At 41.8% G+C, this 16,548-nt stretch overlaps 2 protein-coding genes across 3 annotated transcripts in view; one reads left to right on the top strand and one right to left on the bottom strand.

The window, feature by feature from the left end:
* The window catches only part of sertad2b (SERTA domain containing 2b), a 542,965-nt gene that overhangs the window by 67,012 nt on the left and 459,405 nt on the right, over positions 1-16,548 (top strand). The gene's annotated exons all lie outside the window — the stretch shown is intronic.
* Positions 1-16,548, bottom strand: part of rab1ab (RAB1A, member RAS oncogene family b) — a 36,739-nt gene that overhangs the window by 14,149 nt on the left and 6,042 nt on the right. The window contains exon 2 of the mRNA XM_085981611.1: positions 5,623-5,695. Within this exon, the coding sequence (XP_085837737.1) occupies positions 5,623-5,695 (73 nt within the window). The remainder of the gene's footprint in view (positions 1-5,622; positions 5,696-16,548) is intronic.

Below are 16,548 nucleotides of genomic sequence, written 5' to 3'. Positions count from 1 at the left end.
TAGTGCAGCAAGTCAACACAGCACTCTTCTGCTATATCTCTTGGCAACAAGTTCATTGGCCACACAGGAAGAGCTGTACAAACACCTCTCCCTCCACCTTTGGTCTTGTCTGGTATGAGTGTTATCACTTGTATTTTCTTTGTTTTTAATTCAATTGCACACAATAGCCTTCATATTTAATTCAATGGCATTACCATCGCCAAATCCCCCACCATCAACATCCTGGGGGTCACCATTGACCAGAAACTTAACTGGACCAGCCACAAATACTGTGGCAACAAGAGGTCAGAGGTTGGGTATTCTGCAGCGAGTGTCTCACCTCATGACGCCCCAAAGCCTTTCCACCATCTACAAGGCACAAGTAAGGAGTGTGATGGAATACTCTCCACTTGCCTGGATGAGTGCAGCTCCAACAACAGAAGAAGCTCGACACCATCCAGGACAAAGCAGCCTGCTTGATTGACACCCCATCGACCACCTTAAACATTCACTCATACGAACATAAGAAATTGGAGCAGGAATAGGCCTCTTGGCCCCTTGAGCCTGCTCCACCATTCAATAAGATCATGGCTGATCTTGGGCTCAAAGCCATTTCCCCGCCTGCTCCCCATAACCCTTCACTCCCTTATCTTGCAAAAATGTGTATCTCCACCGTAAACGTATTTAATGACCCAGCCTCCACAGCTCTCCGGGGCAGAGAATTCCACAGATTTACGACCCTCAGAAGAAATTCCTTCTCATCTCAGTTCTAAAAGGGTGACCCTTTATTCTAAAACTGTGCCCCCGCGTTCTACATTTCCCCACAAGGGGAAACATCCTCTCTGCAGCTACCTTTGTCATGCCCCCTCAGTATCTTACATGTTTCAATAAAATCACCTCTCGTTCTTCTAAATTCCAATAAGTATAGGCCCAGCCTTTCCTCATAAGTCAACCCCTTCATCTCTGGAATTAACCTAGTGAATCGTCTCTGAACTGCCTCCAATGCAAGTATATCCTTCCTTAAATAAGGAGACCAAAACTGTACGCAGTACTCAAGGTGTGGTCTCACCAATACCCTGTACAGTTGTAGCAAGACTTCCCTGCTTTTATACTCCAACCCCTTTGAAATAAAGGCCAACATTCCATTTGCCTTTTTGATTACTTGCTGTACCTGCATGCTAACTTTTTGTGTTTCATGCACAAGGACCCCTAGGTCCCTCTGAACTGTAGCATTTTGTAATCTCTCCATTTAAATAATTTGCTTTTTATTTTACTTGCAAAAGTGTATAACCTCTGCCAAATGTTTGCCCACTCACTCAGCCTGTCTATATCCCTTTGCAGGTTCTTTGAGTCCTCTGCACAACTTGCTTTCCCACCCATCTTTGTACCATCCGCAAACTTGGCTACATTACACTCGGTCCCTTCATCCAAGTCATTAATATAGATTGTAAATAGTTGAGGCCCCAGCAACGAGCTCTGTGGCACCCTACTAGTTACCGTTTGCCAACCGGAAAATGACCCATTTATCCCGACTACCTGTTTTCTGTTAGTTAACCAATTCTCTATCCATGCTAATATATTACCCCCAATTCTGTGAGCTCTTATCTTATGTAGTAACCTTTTATGTGGTACCTTATCGAATACCTTCTGGAAATCCAAATACACCACATCCACTGGTTCACCTTTGTCCACCCTGCTCGTTACCTCCTCAAAGAACTCCAGCAAGTTTGTTAAACATGATTTCCCTTTCATAAAACCATGCTGACTCTGCCTGACTGCATTATGATTTTCCAAATGCCCTGCTACTGCCTCCTTAATGAAGGACTCCAGCATTTTCCCAACGACAGATGTTAGGCTAACTGGTATATAGTTTCCTGCTTTCTGTCTCCCTCCTTTCTTAAATAGGGGTGTTACATTTGCGGTTTTCCAATCTGCTGGGATCTCTCCAGAGTCCAGGGAATTTTGGTATATTTCAACCAATGCATCCACTATCTCTGCAGCCACTTCTTTTAAGACCCTGGGATGCAGGCCATCTGGTCATGGGGACTTGTCATCTTTTAGTCCCATTATTTTACCAAGTACTATTTCCTCAGTGATAGTCTTTAGTTCCCGCTCCCTGTGGCCCCTTGATTATCCATTAATGGGATGTTGTTAGTGTCTGCTACCGTGAAGACAGATACAAAATATTTGTTCAGAGTCTCTGCCATTTCCCCATTCCCCATTATTAATTCCCCAGTCTGATCCTCCAAGGGATCAATGCTTACTTTAGCTACCCTCTTCCTTTTTATACCTGTAGAAGCTCTTGCTATCTGTTTTAATGTTTCTGCCAGTTTACTCCCATAATTCATCTTCTCTATTATTTTTTTAGTCATCCTTTGCTGCTTTTTAAAAATTTCCCAATCCTGGCAATATTGTATGCCTTTGTTTTTAATTTGATACCATCCTTTACTTCCTTAGTTAGCCATGGATGGTGCTCCCTTCTCTTAACTTTCAACAAAAATATATTCTAGTGAGAGATTTTATGAAATATCTTCTTAAATGTCCGCCACTGCATTTCAACTGTCTTACCCTTTAATTTATTTTTCCAGTTCACTTTAGCCAGTTCTGCCCTCATGCCACTGTAATTGCCTTTGTTTAAGATCAGGACACCGATTTGAGATACAACTTTCTCACCCTCCAACTGAATTTGAAATTCAGCTATGCTATGATCACTCTTTCCTAGAGGATCCTTTACTATGAGATCATTTATTAATTCTGTCTTATTACATAGTACCAGATCTAAGATAGCCTGCTCCCTGGTTGGTTCCATTACATACTGTTCTAGGAAACCATCCCAGATACACTCTATGAACTCCTCCTCAAGGCTACCATGGTCAATTGGATTTGCCCAATCAATATGGAGATTAAAATCACCCATGATTATTACCGTAACCTTTTTTTACAGGCCTCCATTATTTGTTGATTTATACTCTGTCCAACAGTATTGCTACTGTTCGGGGGCCTGTAGACTACGCCCACCAGAGACTTTTTCACTTTATTTTTTATCTCCACCCAAACTAATTCTACATCTTGATCTTCTGAGACATTATCACTTCTCACCACTGCACTGATCCCATTCTTTACCAGCAAAGCCACCCCACCTCCCTTTCTGTCTATCCTTCCGCATTGTCAAATACCCTGGAATATTCAGTTCCCAGCCCTGATCACCTTGCAACCACGTCTCTGTAATGGTGATCAGATCATACCCATTTGTATCTATTTGTGCCGTCAACTCATCTATCCTGTTACGAATGCTGCGTGCATTCAGATATAAAGTTTTTAACTTTGTCTTTTTACCATTTCTCCTTGTTTTGGCCCCATTTTCTGTTGCACTCTGATTTTTAAACATTCTATCCCTTCTTGTCACACTCTGGTTATTAGTTCCCCCATCTCTATCCTGCTCTATTGCTTTCTCATTTCTCACTGACTTTTTAAATTCCCACTCACCTGGATCCTCCCTCCCCATTATTTAGTTTAAAGCCCTCTCTACAGGGAGGTCCTGCACAAGCCACTCAACAAGCTGTTGCCACTGGAAGATATTGTGCAGCAAATTTAAAGGGACCACGCACAAAAAAAAATTAGAGGGAACATTGCTTTGGGGAATGTTGTCTGACCAATTATAAGCATAAGAAATGTCAGCACAGGAGGGGGTGCATTTGAGCCAATGTGCTTGTATCAGTGCTAGATCCACATTTAACTGTGTACTCCAATCCCAATTTTCCAGTACCTTTTAATTTTTCATCTTCAATTCCATGAAATATCACAACTAACTGACTTAACCATTTGTAATGCATATTTCAATAATCCTTTGTAAAAATGTCTTCTATTTTCAATTTTTATACTTTTATTACTAATCCTAGGTTGGTGCTCCTTTGTTACCAATTCACTTACCAGTTGCCATAAACTTTTTCCAATACGTCTTAGATCCTCCCCTTAAGCTTGACAAAATGTAGCTCTCATCTATTTAGAGGAGGCGTTACTGACATGCATGAAATAAAGTTCCAATAATGTATACTTAAATGGAAAAACAACTAGTAACAAATGAAAGTGCACTTGTAAATCTGAGGGGGTGGGAAAGTGGAAATATAGGCCACTTCTAAACCTAAAATGCACTTACTAACATTTTTTAAAACAATTTGATGAATAAACATGAATCTGAAGTAAGATTTGACAAGTTTCTCCTCTCAATAAGATGTTATCTAGTAAACAATGTAATCCACATATACCAAACCACTTCAAACTTTTAACAAGCTAAGCACTTTTTCCCCCAAACACAGAATTAGGCAACCAAATATTAATATTTCCAAATTATGAGTGAATTTCACCACTAAGTGCATGCTGCTCCAAAGCAACTAGCAACATTTTGTCTCTCCCCTTTACATACTATACCATATACTGTAGATCAAAAAGTATAAACCCAGCCTGCTCCATTTTTACCTTAATGTAATAGTCAAACGGCATCCTTTTACTCAATTCTTCCTCACCTTAATAAACGCGTCTTTTTCCGAGTGGCAGGCAATGACTAGTGGGATACCGCAAGGATCGGTCCTAGGACCCCAGCTGTTCACTATATATTAATGATCTGGACGAGGGAATTGGATGTAATATCTCCAAATTTGCAGATGACACAAAGCTGGGTGGGAGGGTATGCTGTGAGGAGGATGTCGTGAAACTCCAGTACGATTTGGACAGGTTGGGTGATTGGGCAGAAACATGGCAAATGCACTATAATGTGCATAAATGTGAGGTTATCCACTTTGGTGGCAAAAACAGGAAGGCAGATTATTATTTGAATGGCAATAGATTGGGAGAAGGGGAAGTGCAAAGAGACCTGGGTATTCTTGTGCACCAGTCGCTGAAGGTAAGCATGCAGGTGCAGCAGGCAGTTAAGAAGGCAAATGGTATGTTGGCCTTCGTAGCAAGAGGGTTCGAGTACAAGGATGTCTTGCTACAGTTGTACAGGGCCTTGGTGAGACCACACCTTGAGTATTGTGTGCAGTTTTGGTCGCCTTACCTGAGGAAGGACGTTCTTGCCATGGAAGGAGTGCAGCGAAGATTCACCAGGCTGATACCTGGGATGGCAGGAATGACGTATGAGGAGAGATTGTGTCGATTGGGCTTATACTCACTGGAGTTTAGAAGATTGAGAGGGGATCTCATCGAAACCTATAAAATTGTGTCAGGCCTGGACAGACTAGATGCAGGAAGGATGTTTATGCCTCAACATTACTAAAACAAATTATCTGGTCATTATCACATTGCTATTTGTGGGAGCTTGCTGTGCGCAAATTGGCTGCCACATTTCCTACATTACAAGTGACTACACTTCAAAAAGTACTTTGGCTGTAAAGCACTTTGGGATGTCCGGTGGTCATGAAAGGCGCTAAGTAAATGCAAGTTTTTCTTTCTAATCCTAGTGACAACAATGCAGTGTGAACATATCCGAGAAAGGTAAATTTGGATCTCAGTGTGCTGCTTTGGGTGTCATTGTGGAGTGCAATCGATATTCTAGACCCACGAGTGTAAAATACTACATGTAACTAAGTGGCCAGTCTTTATGGCAATTATCACACAAAAATTGTCGCAAGTGAAAGCTGTACTTACTGCAAATCTAAGGAGGAGACAAGATTTTCCAACACCAGAGTCTCCAATTAGCAGCAGCTTGAATAAATAGTCACTGAAAGAGATAAATGCAAGAGAAGTTATCAAAAGATTGTATTGTGTATTTAACATTCTTTATTAATATACAATACTGAACAAGGTTTATTTTCATTTGCAGTGAATCGCCTTCCATTATTGTACCTGCATGAGCACAGAACTCTCCTCACCGGAAAACAATTATGCTTCGATAGGCACCAGCAAGTCTCTGCTACCTCACCCAAATGACTGTTCTGCACGCGAAAGCCTGGCAGCGTATGTCAATGGGTTTGAGTGAACAGCCTTCATTAAAGACAGCACCGGATGCCTGGTCAGATGTTCCCATGTAACAGTATTCCAACCCGATTTGATTTTCTCTCCCAACCTGGTGGTGCGAAGGTAAACCATACCAACAACTTCCATTTATATAGCACCCCAAGGGGCTTCAAAGAGGTGTAATCAGGCAAAAAGAGATATCAAGCCAAAGCAAGAGATATCAGGAGCGATGAGGTGGGTTTTAAGGGGGGTCATAAAGCAAGGAAGGTGGTGGAGAGGTTTAGGGAGAGTATTCCAGAATGTTGGGCCTAAATGGCTGAAGGCACAGCTACCAATATTGAGGTGAGGTGGTGCACAAGAGACCATAGTAGAAGGAACAGAGTCCTGGAGAGGGGGGGGGCTTTTCAGGGATGGAAGAGGTTATAGAAATTGGGGGCAAGGCTATGAGGATTTAAACAAAGAAGAATTTTAAATTGGAGGCGTTTTGGGGGCCAGGAACCAACATACGTCAGCAAGGACAGGAGTAATGGGAGAGTAGGATAGGATACAACAACTTGCATTTAGATAGCGTCGTTAACGTAGCAAAACGCCCCAAAGCACTTCACAGGAGCGATTATCAAACAAAATTTGACACCCAGCCACATAAGGAGATATTTGGGCAGATGACCAAAACCTTGGTCTAACAGGTAGGTTTTAAGGAGGAGAGGTCGAGGTGTTTAGGGAGGGAATTCCAGAGCTTAGGGCCTTGGCAGCTGAAGGCACGGCTGCCAATGGTGGAGCGATTAAAATTGGGGATGCTCAAGATGCCAGAATTGGATGAGCGCAGAGATCTGAGGGGGTTGTGGGGCTGGAGGAGATTAGAGATAGGGAGGGGTGAGGCCCATGGAGGGATTTGAAAACAAGGATGAGAATTTTAAAATTGAGGCTTTGCTTAATCAGTGTGTCACTGTCAGCGAGCACAGGGGTGATGGGGAACGGAATAGACATCAGAGTTTTGGATGAGCTAAGTTATGGAGCATGGAGGATGAGTTGCTGGCCAGAAGAGTATTATAGTCAAGGTGGGAGGTGACAAAGGCATGAATAAGAGTTTCAGAAGCAGAGGGGCAGATCTGAGACCACGGAGTGGGGTGGAATCCGTGGCAAGGATACGGGGTTTGTGGTGGGGACCAAAAGCGATGGCTTCATTCTTTCCAATGTTTAAATGGTGGAAATTGAGGCTCACCCAAAACTCAGTCAGACAAGCAGTCTGACAACAGAGGCAGTGGAGGGGTCAAATAAATTATTGAAAAAATAAAATATGCCAGGCACTGTACTAAAATAATCACCAAAGGCTTTTTTTGGGGGAGGGGGTGTGGGGTGTGGAGGGGGAAGGAAGAAGTGGGGAAAAAGGGACACTAAAACAATCTTTGGCTTCATAAAACTGGAATTGAGTGAATACTCTGAAGGAAAGCAAACAAGGCTTCAAATTGCTCCCACGGTCCTTTTGAACATTTATCTCCATTAGCCGCTCTTCCACTTCCTTCTCAGGTACTCCTTCCACCTTTCTCTGTGGAAGGGAGGCATCCCCACCATTACTTCACTCTCAAGTACAAGATAATCACTCCATCTCCAATGATTGCAAGAACACAGATATATATCAAAGGGTACCAGTTGAATCCTTAACCCTTCAGCTTAACTACCTAGTTTGTGCCTAGGAGTGAATATGTCCAAATTTGGTTTGCCAAACTACCTTTCATCAACCAGTTCCGATATTAGTATTTACACTGCCAACTTCCCATCAGGATTCACACAAGCTACTGAATGAATTAACATTTTCTTGCCAATGATCAAATAAGCCAGACTAGAGTTCATGAACTAACTGTTTATTAACCTTAGAATCCTAATTAGCAGCACTTAAATATTGAGCATACAAATAATTAGTAGACAGTATTAATTGACAAAATAAGAGGCTACAAAGACAGTTCAGTTATGGCACAGTAATTCAGCTAGAACTACTTGGTGATTATAAATTTACAGTTGAGATCAGTGTCCGAGATTGATATGAATAGGTGAGATTAATTTAGGATTAGGTTCTGTAGATAGCCAGTCTATTAAATCTATATGCTTCTCCAGAACTTGTACAACCTTGTACTTATGAACTGGTGTGGACGAACTAATTGCCTTGCCTTCTCCTGGGAGAATGGTGTTCACCCAAAACCTCAAAGTGAACCACCTGCACTAGTAGAGGTGCTTTCCATTGCTCCTGGGTGAATGCACCTACTGCACTAGTAGCTATAGCAGGATTAGCTGGCTGAAATCCCACCTCCTTTGACCTGGGAAGGAAGTGATGCACTCCTATCGACCTCTACCCAGCTGGTAGAGCAATACAATTTTATTTTTTGTAACCTTGTCTGCCTGCCAGAGGCGGAATTTACGATTTTACAGACATCCTTCTACATATATTAGACAAAATGCATCTAAAAATCAAGGAATATGGAGATAGTGCAGGAAAGTGGAGTTGAGGTAGATCAGCCATGATCTTATTGAATGGCCGAGCAGGCTCGAGGGGCCAAATGGCAAATGTTCCTATTTCTCATGTTCTTAGCTAGAACTAAACCAAGGACTGAAGACTGAAAATTGAGACTTAGCTTTAGTGTCAAAAATACACTCACTTAATTTCTGGAGAAACCTCCCCAATCCGAGTAACACGTTAGAAGAGTCTCAATAACCTTACACAGCCCTGTTGGTATCCTGAATGACCTCCAAATCAACAAAGCTTAGGCTAAACTCTGCGCACGTGCAACTCCACTGACTCTTGCCTGTACAATCTACTTAAATCCACTCAAAACAGCAGTTAGCACAATTTGACAATTAAAACAGTGATAGTACTTCTAAAACAGCTAACTCGTGCAATATAATTTAACATTACCCCACTCACTTCTATTCAGGCCAGATCTACTCACTCAGCTGGCCTCTTACAAATCTTTCTCTTACATGTTGGAGCAGCAAGCAACAAAGCAAACAGAACGATGAACTATATAGCTAATACAGTAGAGTATACAATGGAGAAGTCATACACACACTCTACATTGCACAGTGCCCTGGTTAGGCCACACTTTGAGTGCCATGCCCAATTCTAGTCACCAAAACACAAGGGAAACATTCAAGCTTTGGGCAGTTTAGCGAAGAGCCAGGAAATTGATCCCCAGTGTCAGAGGACTGAGTTGAAGAAGAATGGAGAAACTTGGGCTTTTTAACCTGTAAAGGTGACAGGTTGATCACATGGGAGTATACAAGATAGTAAATGATAGGAATTCGACTTGAAATTGATGCAGCATCATAGTACTACACTTCAAAAGTCATTAGTTGGCTATGTTGAGTTTTAGTACTTGCTAAGAATGTGATACGGCACTTATATAAATGCAAGTTCTTTCTTTACTAGCCCTTCAAACAGGAATGTCTAAAGCAAGTTGTCTAGCATTTCATTTCATCTAAATCCAATCCTTTCTGCTTATTGTCCTCATTCGAATAGAATCATACAGCTCTTCGAAAGAGCTATCCAATTTAGTCCCACACCCCAGCTTTTTCCCTATAACCCGGCAAATTAGTTCTCTTCAAATACATGTCCAATTGCCTTTTGAAAGTTCCTATGGAATCTGATTCCACCGCCCTTTCAGGTAGTGCGTTCCAGCTCATAACAACCCTCTGCGTGAAATAATTTCTCATTTCCCCTCCAGTTCTTTTGCCAATTATTTTAAATCCATGACCTCTGATTACTGAGCCACTTGTCAGAGGAAAACAGTTTCTCCCTATGCGTTCTATGAAAACCCCTCAATTTTGAATCCCTCTATTTAGTCTCCCCTCCAAGGCCTTGACATCCTTCCTAAAGTGTGGTGCCTAGAACTGTACACAATACTCCAGCTGAGGCCCAACCAGTGATTTGTTAAGGTTCAGCATAACTTCCTTGTTTTTGTATTCAATGCCCCTATTTACAAAGCCAAGTATCCCAGACGCTTTCTTAACTGCCTTCTCACCTTGCCCTGCCACCTTCATGGACATGTGAATGTGCACCCCCCTCAAAATAGCACTATTTAGATTATAGCAAAATATTGCAGATGCTGGAAATCTGAAATAACAAAGTGCTGGAAACATTCAGCAGGTCAGGCAGCAGAGGAGAGAGAAAGAGAGTCAACGTTTCTGGTCGAACCTTTCGTCAGAACTGGAAAAGGTTCTGGGAAGAGAGATTTTTAAGCAGGGGCAGGGAGGAGGGGAGGAAAGAACAAAGGGAAAGTCTGTGATAGGCAGGAGAGATTGACTGACAAAGGGATGATCGTGCAAGGCAAAAGGAGGGGTAACGGGACAAGTTAAGAAACTGAAGATGGCTCTAGATGTTGTGTGAATGATAGCAGCAATACTAACCATTTAGATTATACTGCCTCTCCATGTTGCTTCTCCCAAAGTGCATCACTTCACACTAAACCAAATTAAATTTCATCTGCTACATGTCTGCTCATTTCTATGTCCTCCTGAAGTCTAATACTATCCTGCTCACTATTTACTATGTTGCCAAGTTTTGTATCATCCGCAAACTTCAAAATTGTACTCCCTATACTCAAGTCCAAGACATTTATATAAAAGAAAAAAGCAACGGCCCTAATTCCGACCCCTGGGGACCCCACGGCATACTTCTCTGCAGTCAGAGAAATATCTGTTCACCATTGCTCTCTGCCTCCTATCCTTCATTTCCCCCTGCACTCTACTGCTGTCCCACAAAGGGCACACATAACTGTAGATCATCTAAATCTGAACAGCAGAAAAAACAAACAGCAAATGGAAGCCACATTCAAATTATCGAAAAAAATGCTTGTACTGCACAACCTTGAATTTCAGCTGCTTTGTAAAGTGCTTGTGATTGAGAACCTCGGGACTCAAATTTGTTAATTGACACCAACAATTATTCCCTATACAACAACCACCTGCATTTATAAAGCACCTTTAACTTGGTAAAATGTCCCAAAGTGCTTCACAGGAATGTTATCAAACAAAATTTGAAACCGAGCCACATAAGGAGCTATTAGGGCAAAGAGGTAGGTTTTATGGAGTGTCTTAAAGGAGGAGAGAGACGGAGAGGTTTAGAGGGGGAATTCCAGAGCTTAGAGCCGAGGCAGCTGACAATGGTGGATCGATGGAAATCAGGGATGTGCAAGAGCCTAGAATTGGAGCAGCGCAGAAATCTGAGGGTTGTAGGGCTGGAGGAGAAGAGAGAGATCGGGAGGGGTGAGCCATTGAGGGCGTTGAAAACAAGGATGAGAATTTCAAAATGTATCCATAAAGAGAGATCCATTTGACTTACATGAATCACAATTGAAAAATAGACACCAGAGAGAGTACAAGGCATGGTTGTATATCTGGTAGTGTAACGGGATGCAATCAGTGAATTCTACGCGCAAATATTTAATGATGGATGCCAAGAATAAGCAAAGACTTCGAAAAAAAAGTGTTACTGGATTGCCAAAAGGATACATCTTTATACAGGGGTATATTTGTTTTTGGGGTGTGGGCAACGCAGGCAAGGCCACATTTATTGTCCAACCCTAGTTCCCCTGCAGGTATTGAGTCAACCATGTGGTGTGGGACTGGAGTCACATGTAGGCCAGACTTGGTAGAGTTGACAAGTTCCCACGCCTGTCTGCAGCCTTTCACACGGTTCACCGCACCATCATCCTCAAACACCTCTCCTCCGTTGTCCAGCTGAGGGGAACTGCCCTGACCTGGTTCCACTCTTGCCTATCCAGTCGCAGCCAGAGAATGTCTTGCAATGGGTTCTCTTCACCTCTCCCCCCCCCCGATACCTCTGGAGTCCAAGAATCTATCCTTGGTACCCTCCTATTTCTCATCTACATGGCGATATCATCCAAAAACACAATGTCACATACATCTTCCACGTGTACACTGATGGCATCCAGCTCTACCTAATCACCTCTCTAGACCCCTCCACTGCCTGTCTGACATCCCGAACTGGACGAGATGAAATTTCCTCAAATTAAACAGCGGGAGGACCAAACCCATTGCCTTTGGTCCCCGCCTCAAACTCCGTTCTCTAGCCAACAACTCCATCCCCTTTCCTGGCCACTGTCTCAGGCTGAACCAAATAGTTTGCAACCTCTGTGTCCTATTTGAACCTGAGCTGAGCTTCCAATCCTGTATCCCCTTCATCACAAAGATTTTGTGTTTTATGTTATAAATATTACATTTAGCTGTGTACACTCACCGGGGAAAGAAACTGGTGGCCAAAAGCAGTCTGATAAAAAATAGTTGCATGATTTCCCTGGTTCTAGGTTTGGAAAATAAGTGAACGATTTGATTAGGTGGTCGGTGATGCTCATTACTCGATTAGTAATTTTTCCTACCTATCTAGTGGATGAAAGTTTAGTCAAATGAAATATGTTAACAGTTTGTGGAAATTTGAGCCAATTACTTTTGTCTTACATTGACTTTGAAGCTTAGGACACGACACTAAAAACTGTAAAGTTCAAAGATTTTTTTTGCAACTCTGGAAATCAGACATTGATGATCATTGTAGGACTGTGGTGGAATCATTAATGAATAATTTATGGTTGAGTATCACAAAATTTACTAATGTCATTTATTATTTGCTCTCTAGTATCCAACATATTTTTGCAATTTTCATTTTAAATCTTTCTTGCTTAATCTTTACCCATTGTCTCATCTCTTTCTTCCACACCCTTCGCCCAAAAACTAAACTTTAGGGACTAAAATCAACATTTGATATACTTAAGCAGATTAAGCGCGCACTGCAGTATCAGTACTAAAAATGGAAAAGACCAAAAATGTATTTGGAAGCCCTGTAGAAACATGTATTGACTCCCAAGTTTACTCAAAGTTAAAATGTCCCATTAATGCAAGTGTATCAATAGACGCTTTCTGATTAGGCCTATCACTGCTCAGACAAGTTGTCAAGAAAGATGTACCAACATTTCTTCACAGATTAATTCTGAAATCAGTTTAGCTTTGTATTTTAATCTCCCTCCTAGAAATGAGACATCCATTGTGTTTCTCAGCACAGGAGACCATTTGGCCCATCGTGCCTGCGTCAGCTCTTTGGAAGTGCTATCCAATTAGTCCCACTCCCTTGCTCTTATAGTATCATTGAACATACCTGAGAAAATACTACTCATGTGCAATAGAATTGACAGACACAAAACTACAAACCCCTGTCCCAACACAAAAAAAACAATTTAGCATCACGTAATTGCAGTATTTAATCCCCAAAGCCCTTTTCACATTCTTATCCAAGAATCACCTTTTTCCAGTCACTTTTTGGCAGAAGTTAAACTTAACACCAGCAGACCATCAAAAGCTTTTTTTTAAGCTTTGTTCTTATAACTACTTTCGAAGCATGTCCTTAACTGCGGTTCACAAGCAGAAGTTCTCAATATTCAGAATTACACCAAGCTGCTGTGTGTATATATACTTAATTCTGTAAAAATGCCCTCGCTTAGATCAATTTACCATTTAACCCCAATCGGACATCCTCTCAAGAGAATACTCAGTCAATGGGATATATTTAAGATTAGTAGTGATCTACAACAGAGCATCCTTAATGAGTTACAATAAAACCCGTTTGTCCCCGGGTCAAAACTAATTTCACAAAGACAGACATTGATCTGACATTGCAGAGTATGAGGATCTTGTGACATTCGGGAGGATATGAACAAGGTCAAACATCAAAACAGAGTTTTCTGGTAATACAGTCCTTCTGACTCCTTTTGTTTCTAATTCAGTTTGTTTAATATTTTGCTTACACGATTCATTATACCTTTCCATTGATGGAACAGGAGGCCTTTAGAAAAATAATTTTGAATATACATCTGAGCAAAGTAAGGATTATGGTGTTTGTTTTGTCTCAAGAACAAATTGATTACAATGTATCCACAGTGGAATTCTTGGAAATAGTTTGCTACAAATAAACTACATGTAATTAGATTTAGTTTTGAAAGGACAGTGTCCTTTCTGTTGTACTTAACCAGCAACATTTCAAAGTTTAATTAACCGAACAGCATGTATAGCACATGACAACTATTTCCTGCAGTGCCACATACATGAAGTCTTAAAAATATAGGCCTCAGGACCAGCTCCAGATCCCAGTTGCTTCTATATGAGGAGGAAAACAAAAGGAGAGACTGTCAGTTCAAGCTGTGTCTGTGGATCTCCCTGACAGGTGTGGGTAAAGGACATAAAACGGGCTGCCTGTCTCCATCTCCAACATGGAAGATGAAAACTTATATGGACACTGAAAATGAGGGGGAAGTGCTGGGTTGAATATGTTGCAATTTGATCAGAGTTAGCATGCACCCAAGTATATACATTGCTGTGTTTCAGCAGTGCCCAGTTAGCAAAACTTAGCACTGCTGAATACAGCAATGTATATACTTTGGGTCATGCTGAACCAGGTGAAACTTGGGGCGGGGCACGGGGATCAAGGTTTTTCAGAAATAGGTTTATGAAATGCAGATGGCAGGGAATACTGTAGCGTTCCTGGTCTTGAGAGTGACCAGTAAGCACAAACACCATCACAAATCACAACTAACCCGCACAGTTCTCTTTTTCCAGTACATTGATGACTATCGGTGCCGCTTCCTGCTCTCGCCCCGAAGTGGAAAATTTCATCAACTTCGCTTCCAATTTCTACCCTTTCCTCGCCTTCACATGGTTCATCTCCAACTTTTCCTATCTCCATCTCTGGGGCTATCGACCAATATCCACTAAAAGCCCACTGACTCCTCAGCTATCTTGATTACACTTCCTCCCACCTCGCTTCCGACTCTATTCCATTCTCCCAGTTTCTCGGTCATCTGTTCTGATGATGCAATACCAGTGCTTCCGATATGTCTCCCTTTGTCCTCAACTGAGGATTCCTCTACATAGTGGTTGACAGGGCCCTCGACCGTGTCCATCGCATTACCCACACTTCTGCTGTCACCCCTTCCCCTCCTTTCCAAAGCCACGGTAAGGTTCCCCTTGTCCAAGGCGATCACTTTGCAGAATACCCCTGTTCCGTCCGCAAGCGTGACCCGAGCTTCCGGTCACCTGTCATTTTAATTCTCCACCCCACTCCCACTGTGACCTCTCTGTCCTCGGCCTCCCACACTGTCCCAATGAAACAACGTAAACTTGAGGAACAGCATCCCAATGTTGAGACAGAGGAACTTGACAGCCTTCCAGACTCAACAGTAAAGTGACTTCTGGACTTAATGCTGAATTCAACAATTTCAGGTCACAACCACTGCTCCCATTTTTTCCCGGACAGCAGCTGTTGGTAATAATTCTGATATTCCCATTTCAACCTCCTCTAGACCCATCTTTTGTTTCTTTACTTGTCCCATTACCACCCCCTTTTGTCTTGCACCATCATCGACTCGTTCAGGTATTAATGCATTATCACATGCAGTAATTTCTAGACATTACATTTTATCAATTTCTTTTGGTCACTGCTTTTTAACACCGAGATCGATAGATTTTTGGACTCTTAAGGGAATCAAGGGATTGGGTGGGAAAGTGGAGTTGAAGATCATCCATGATCTTATTGAATGGCGGAGCAGGCTCGAGGGGCCGTATGGCCTACTCCTGCTCCTGTTTATGTTCTTATCCCCTTTGTCACTTAATCTCTCCTGCCTTCCACCCTATCACAGATCTTCCTTTTTGTTCTTTCTTCCCCTCCCCCTTACCTGCCTCTGTAATTGTTTAAAACCTGTTAAACCTCCAACTTTTTCAAGTTCTGACAAAAAGCCATCGACCCAGAACATTAACTTATTTTCTGTCTCCACAGATGCTGCCTGACCTGCTGAGTATTTCCAGCATTTTCTCTTTTTACTACACAGTTCACAGTATATTCCACATTGAAGTAGATGTATGGATGAAAAAGTTTACTGGTGCCAGATTTGGTACTTGCTTTTTGAGAGTTCAGAGCCATCAAAAATACCATGTAGTCTATGGAACAAGTTCATGCATAGATTGATTCGTGGGGCAAGGGCAGAAGGGGGTGGGGAAAAAAGAGGGAGGGGAAAGCAAATCAAATCTACACTGAATTTTAGGCACACATCAACCTGATTCCCTCCTCTTTCACTCTTTCCACCACCCCCCCCAACCAAAAAAAGGCATCATAGCTTTATTTACATAACAAAGAACTATGCTTCTATCCCTTGGTCTGTTCCTTGCAACCAATCTAGAATAGGTGCTAGAATCGACTTTCAGCATAGTGAATGACCACAGGTAAAAATTCCAAGATAAAACAAATCTTCCAGACCATGAATTATAATCAACATTATTAAACCCTGTCTGCGTACACCCCTATCTTTATAATCTCCAAATCCTATTAACTGTATATTATTACAGATCCTTATTTTAAAAATTTGCCAACTCAGCAAGAACTTTGAGTCTATTCGATGAGTTTTCTTGTGGAGAAATAGAATTCTCTCACTTCCTTTGCTTACTCAGACTTCAGACCTTTTATACTCTCACCCTTCAGTTATGTGATCAAGTGATTAAATAACATGTTTACATTTTACAATATGCATGCTCTTCATCCTTTTAAACACATTCCCTGTTCAATTTATT

This window comes from Somniosus microcephalus, chromosome 3, assembly GCF_052327205.1.
Source record: "Somniosus microcephalus isolate GS21.2 chromosome 3, FLI_Smic_1.0, whole genome shotgun sequence".
NCBI classification, from domain to species: domain Eukaryota; kingdom Metazoa; phylum Chordata; class Chondrichthyes; order Squaliformes; family Somniosidae; genus Somniosus; species Somniosus microcephalus.
The sequence above is the reverse complement of the archived record's forward strand: the minus strand, read 5'-3'. Positions and strand labels throughout refer to the sequence as shown.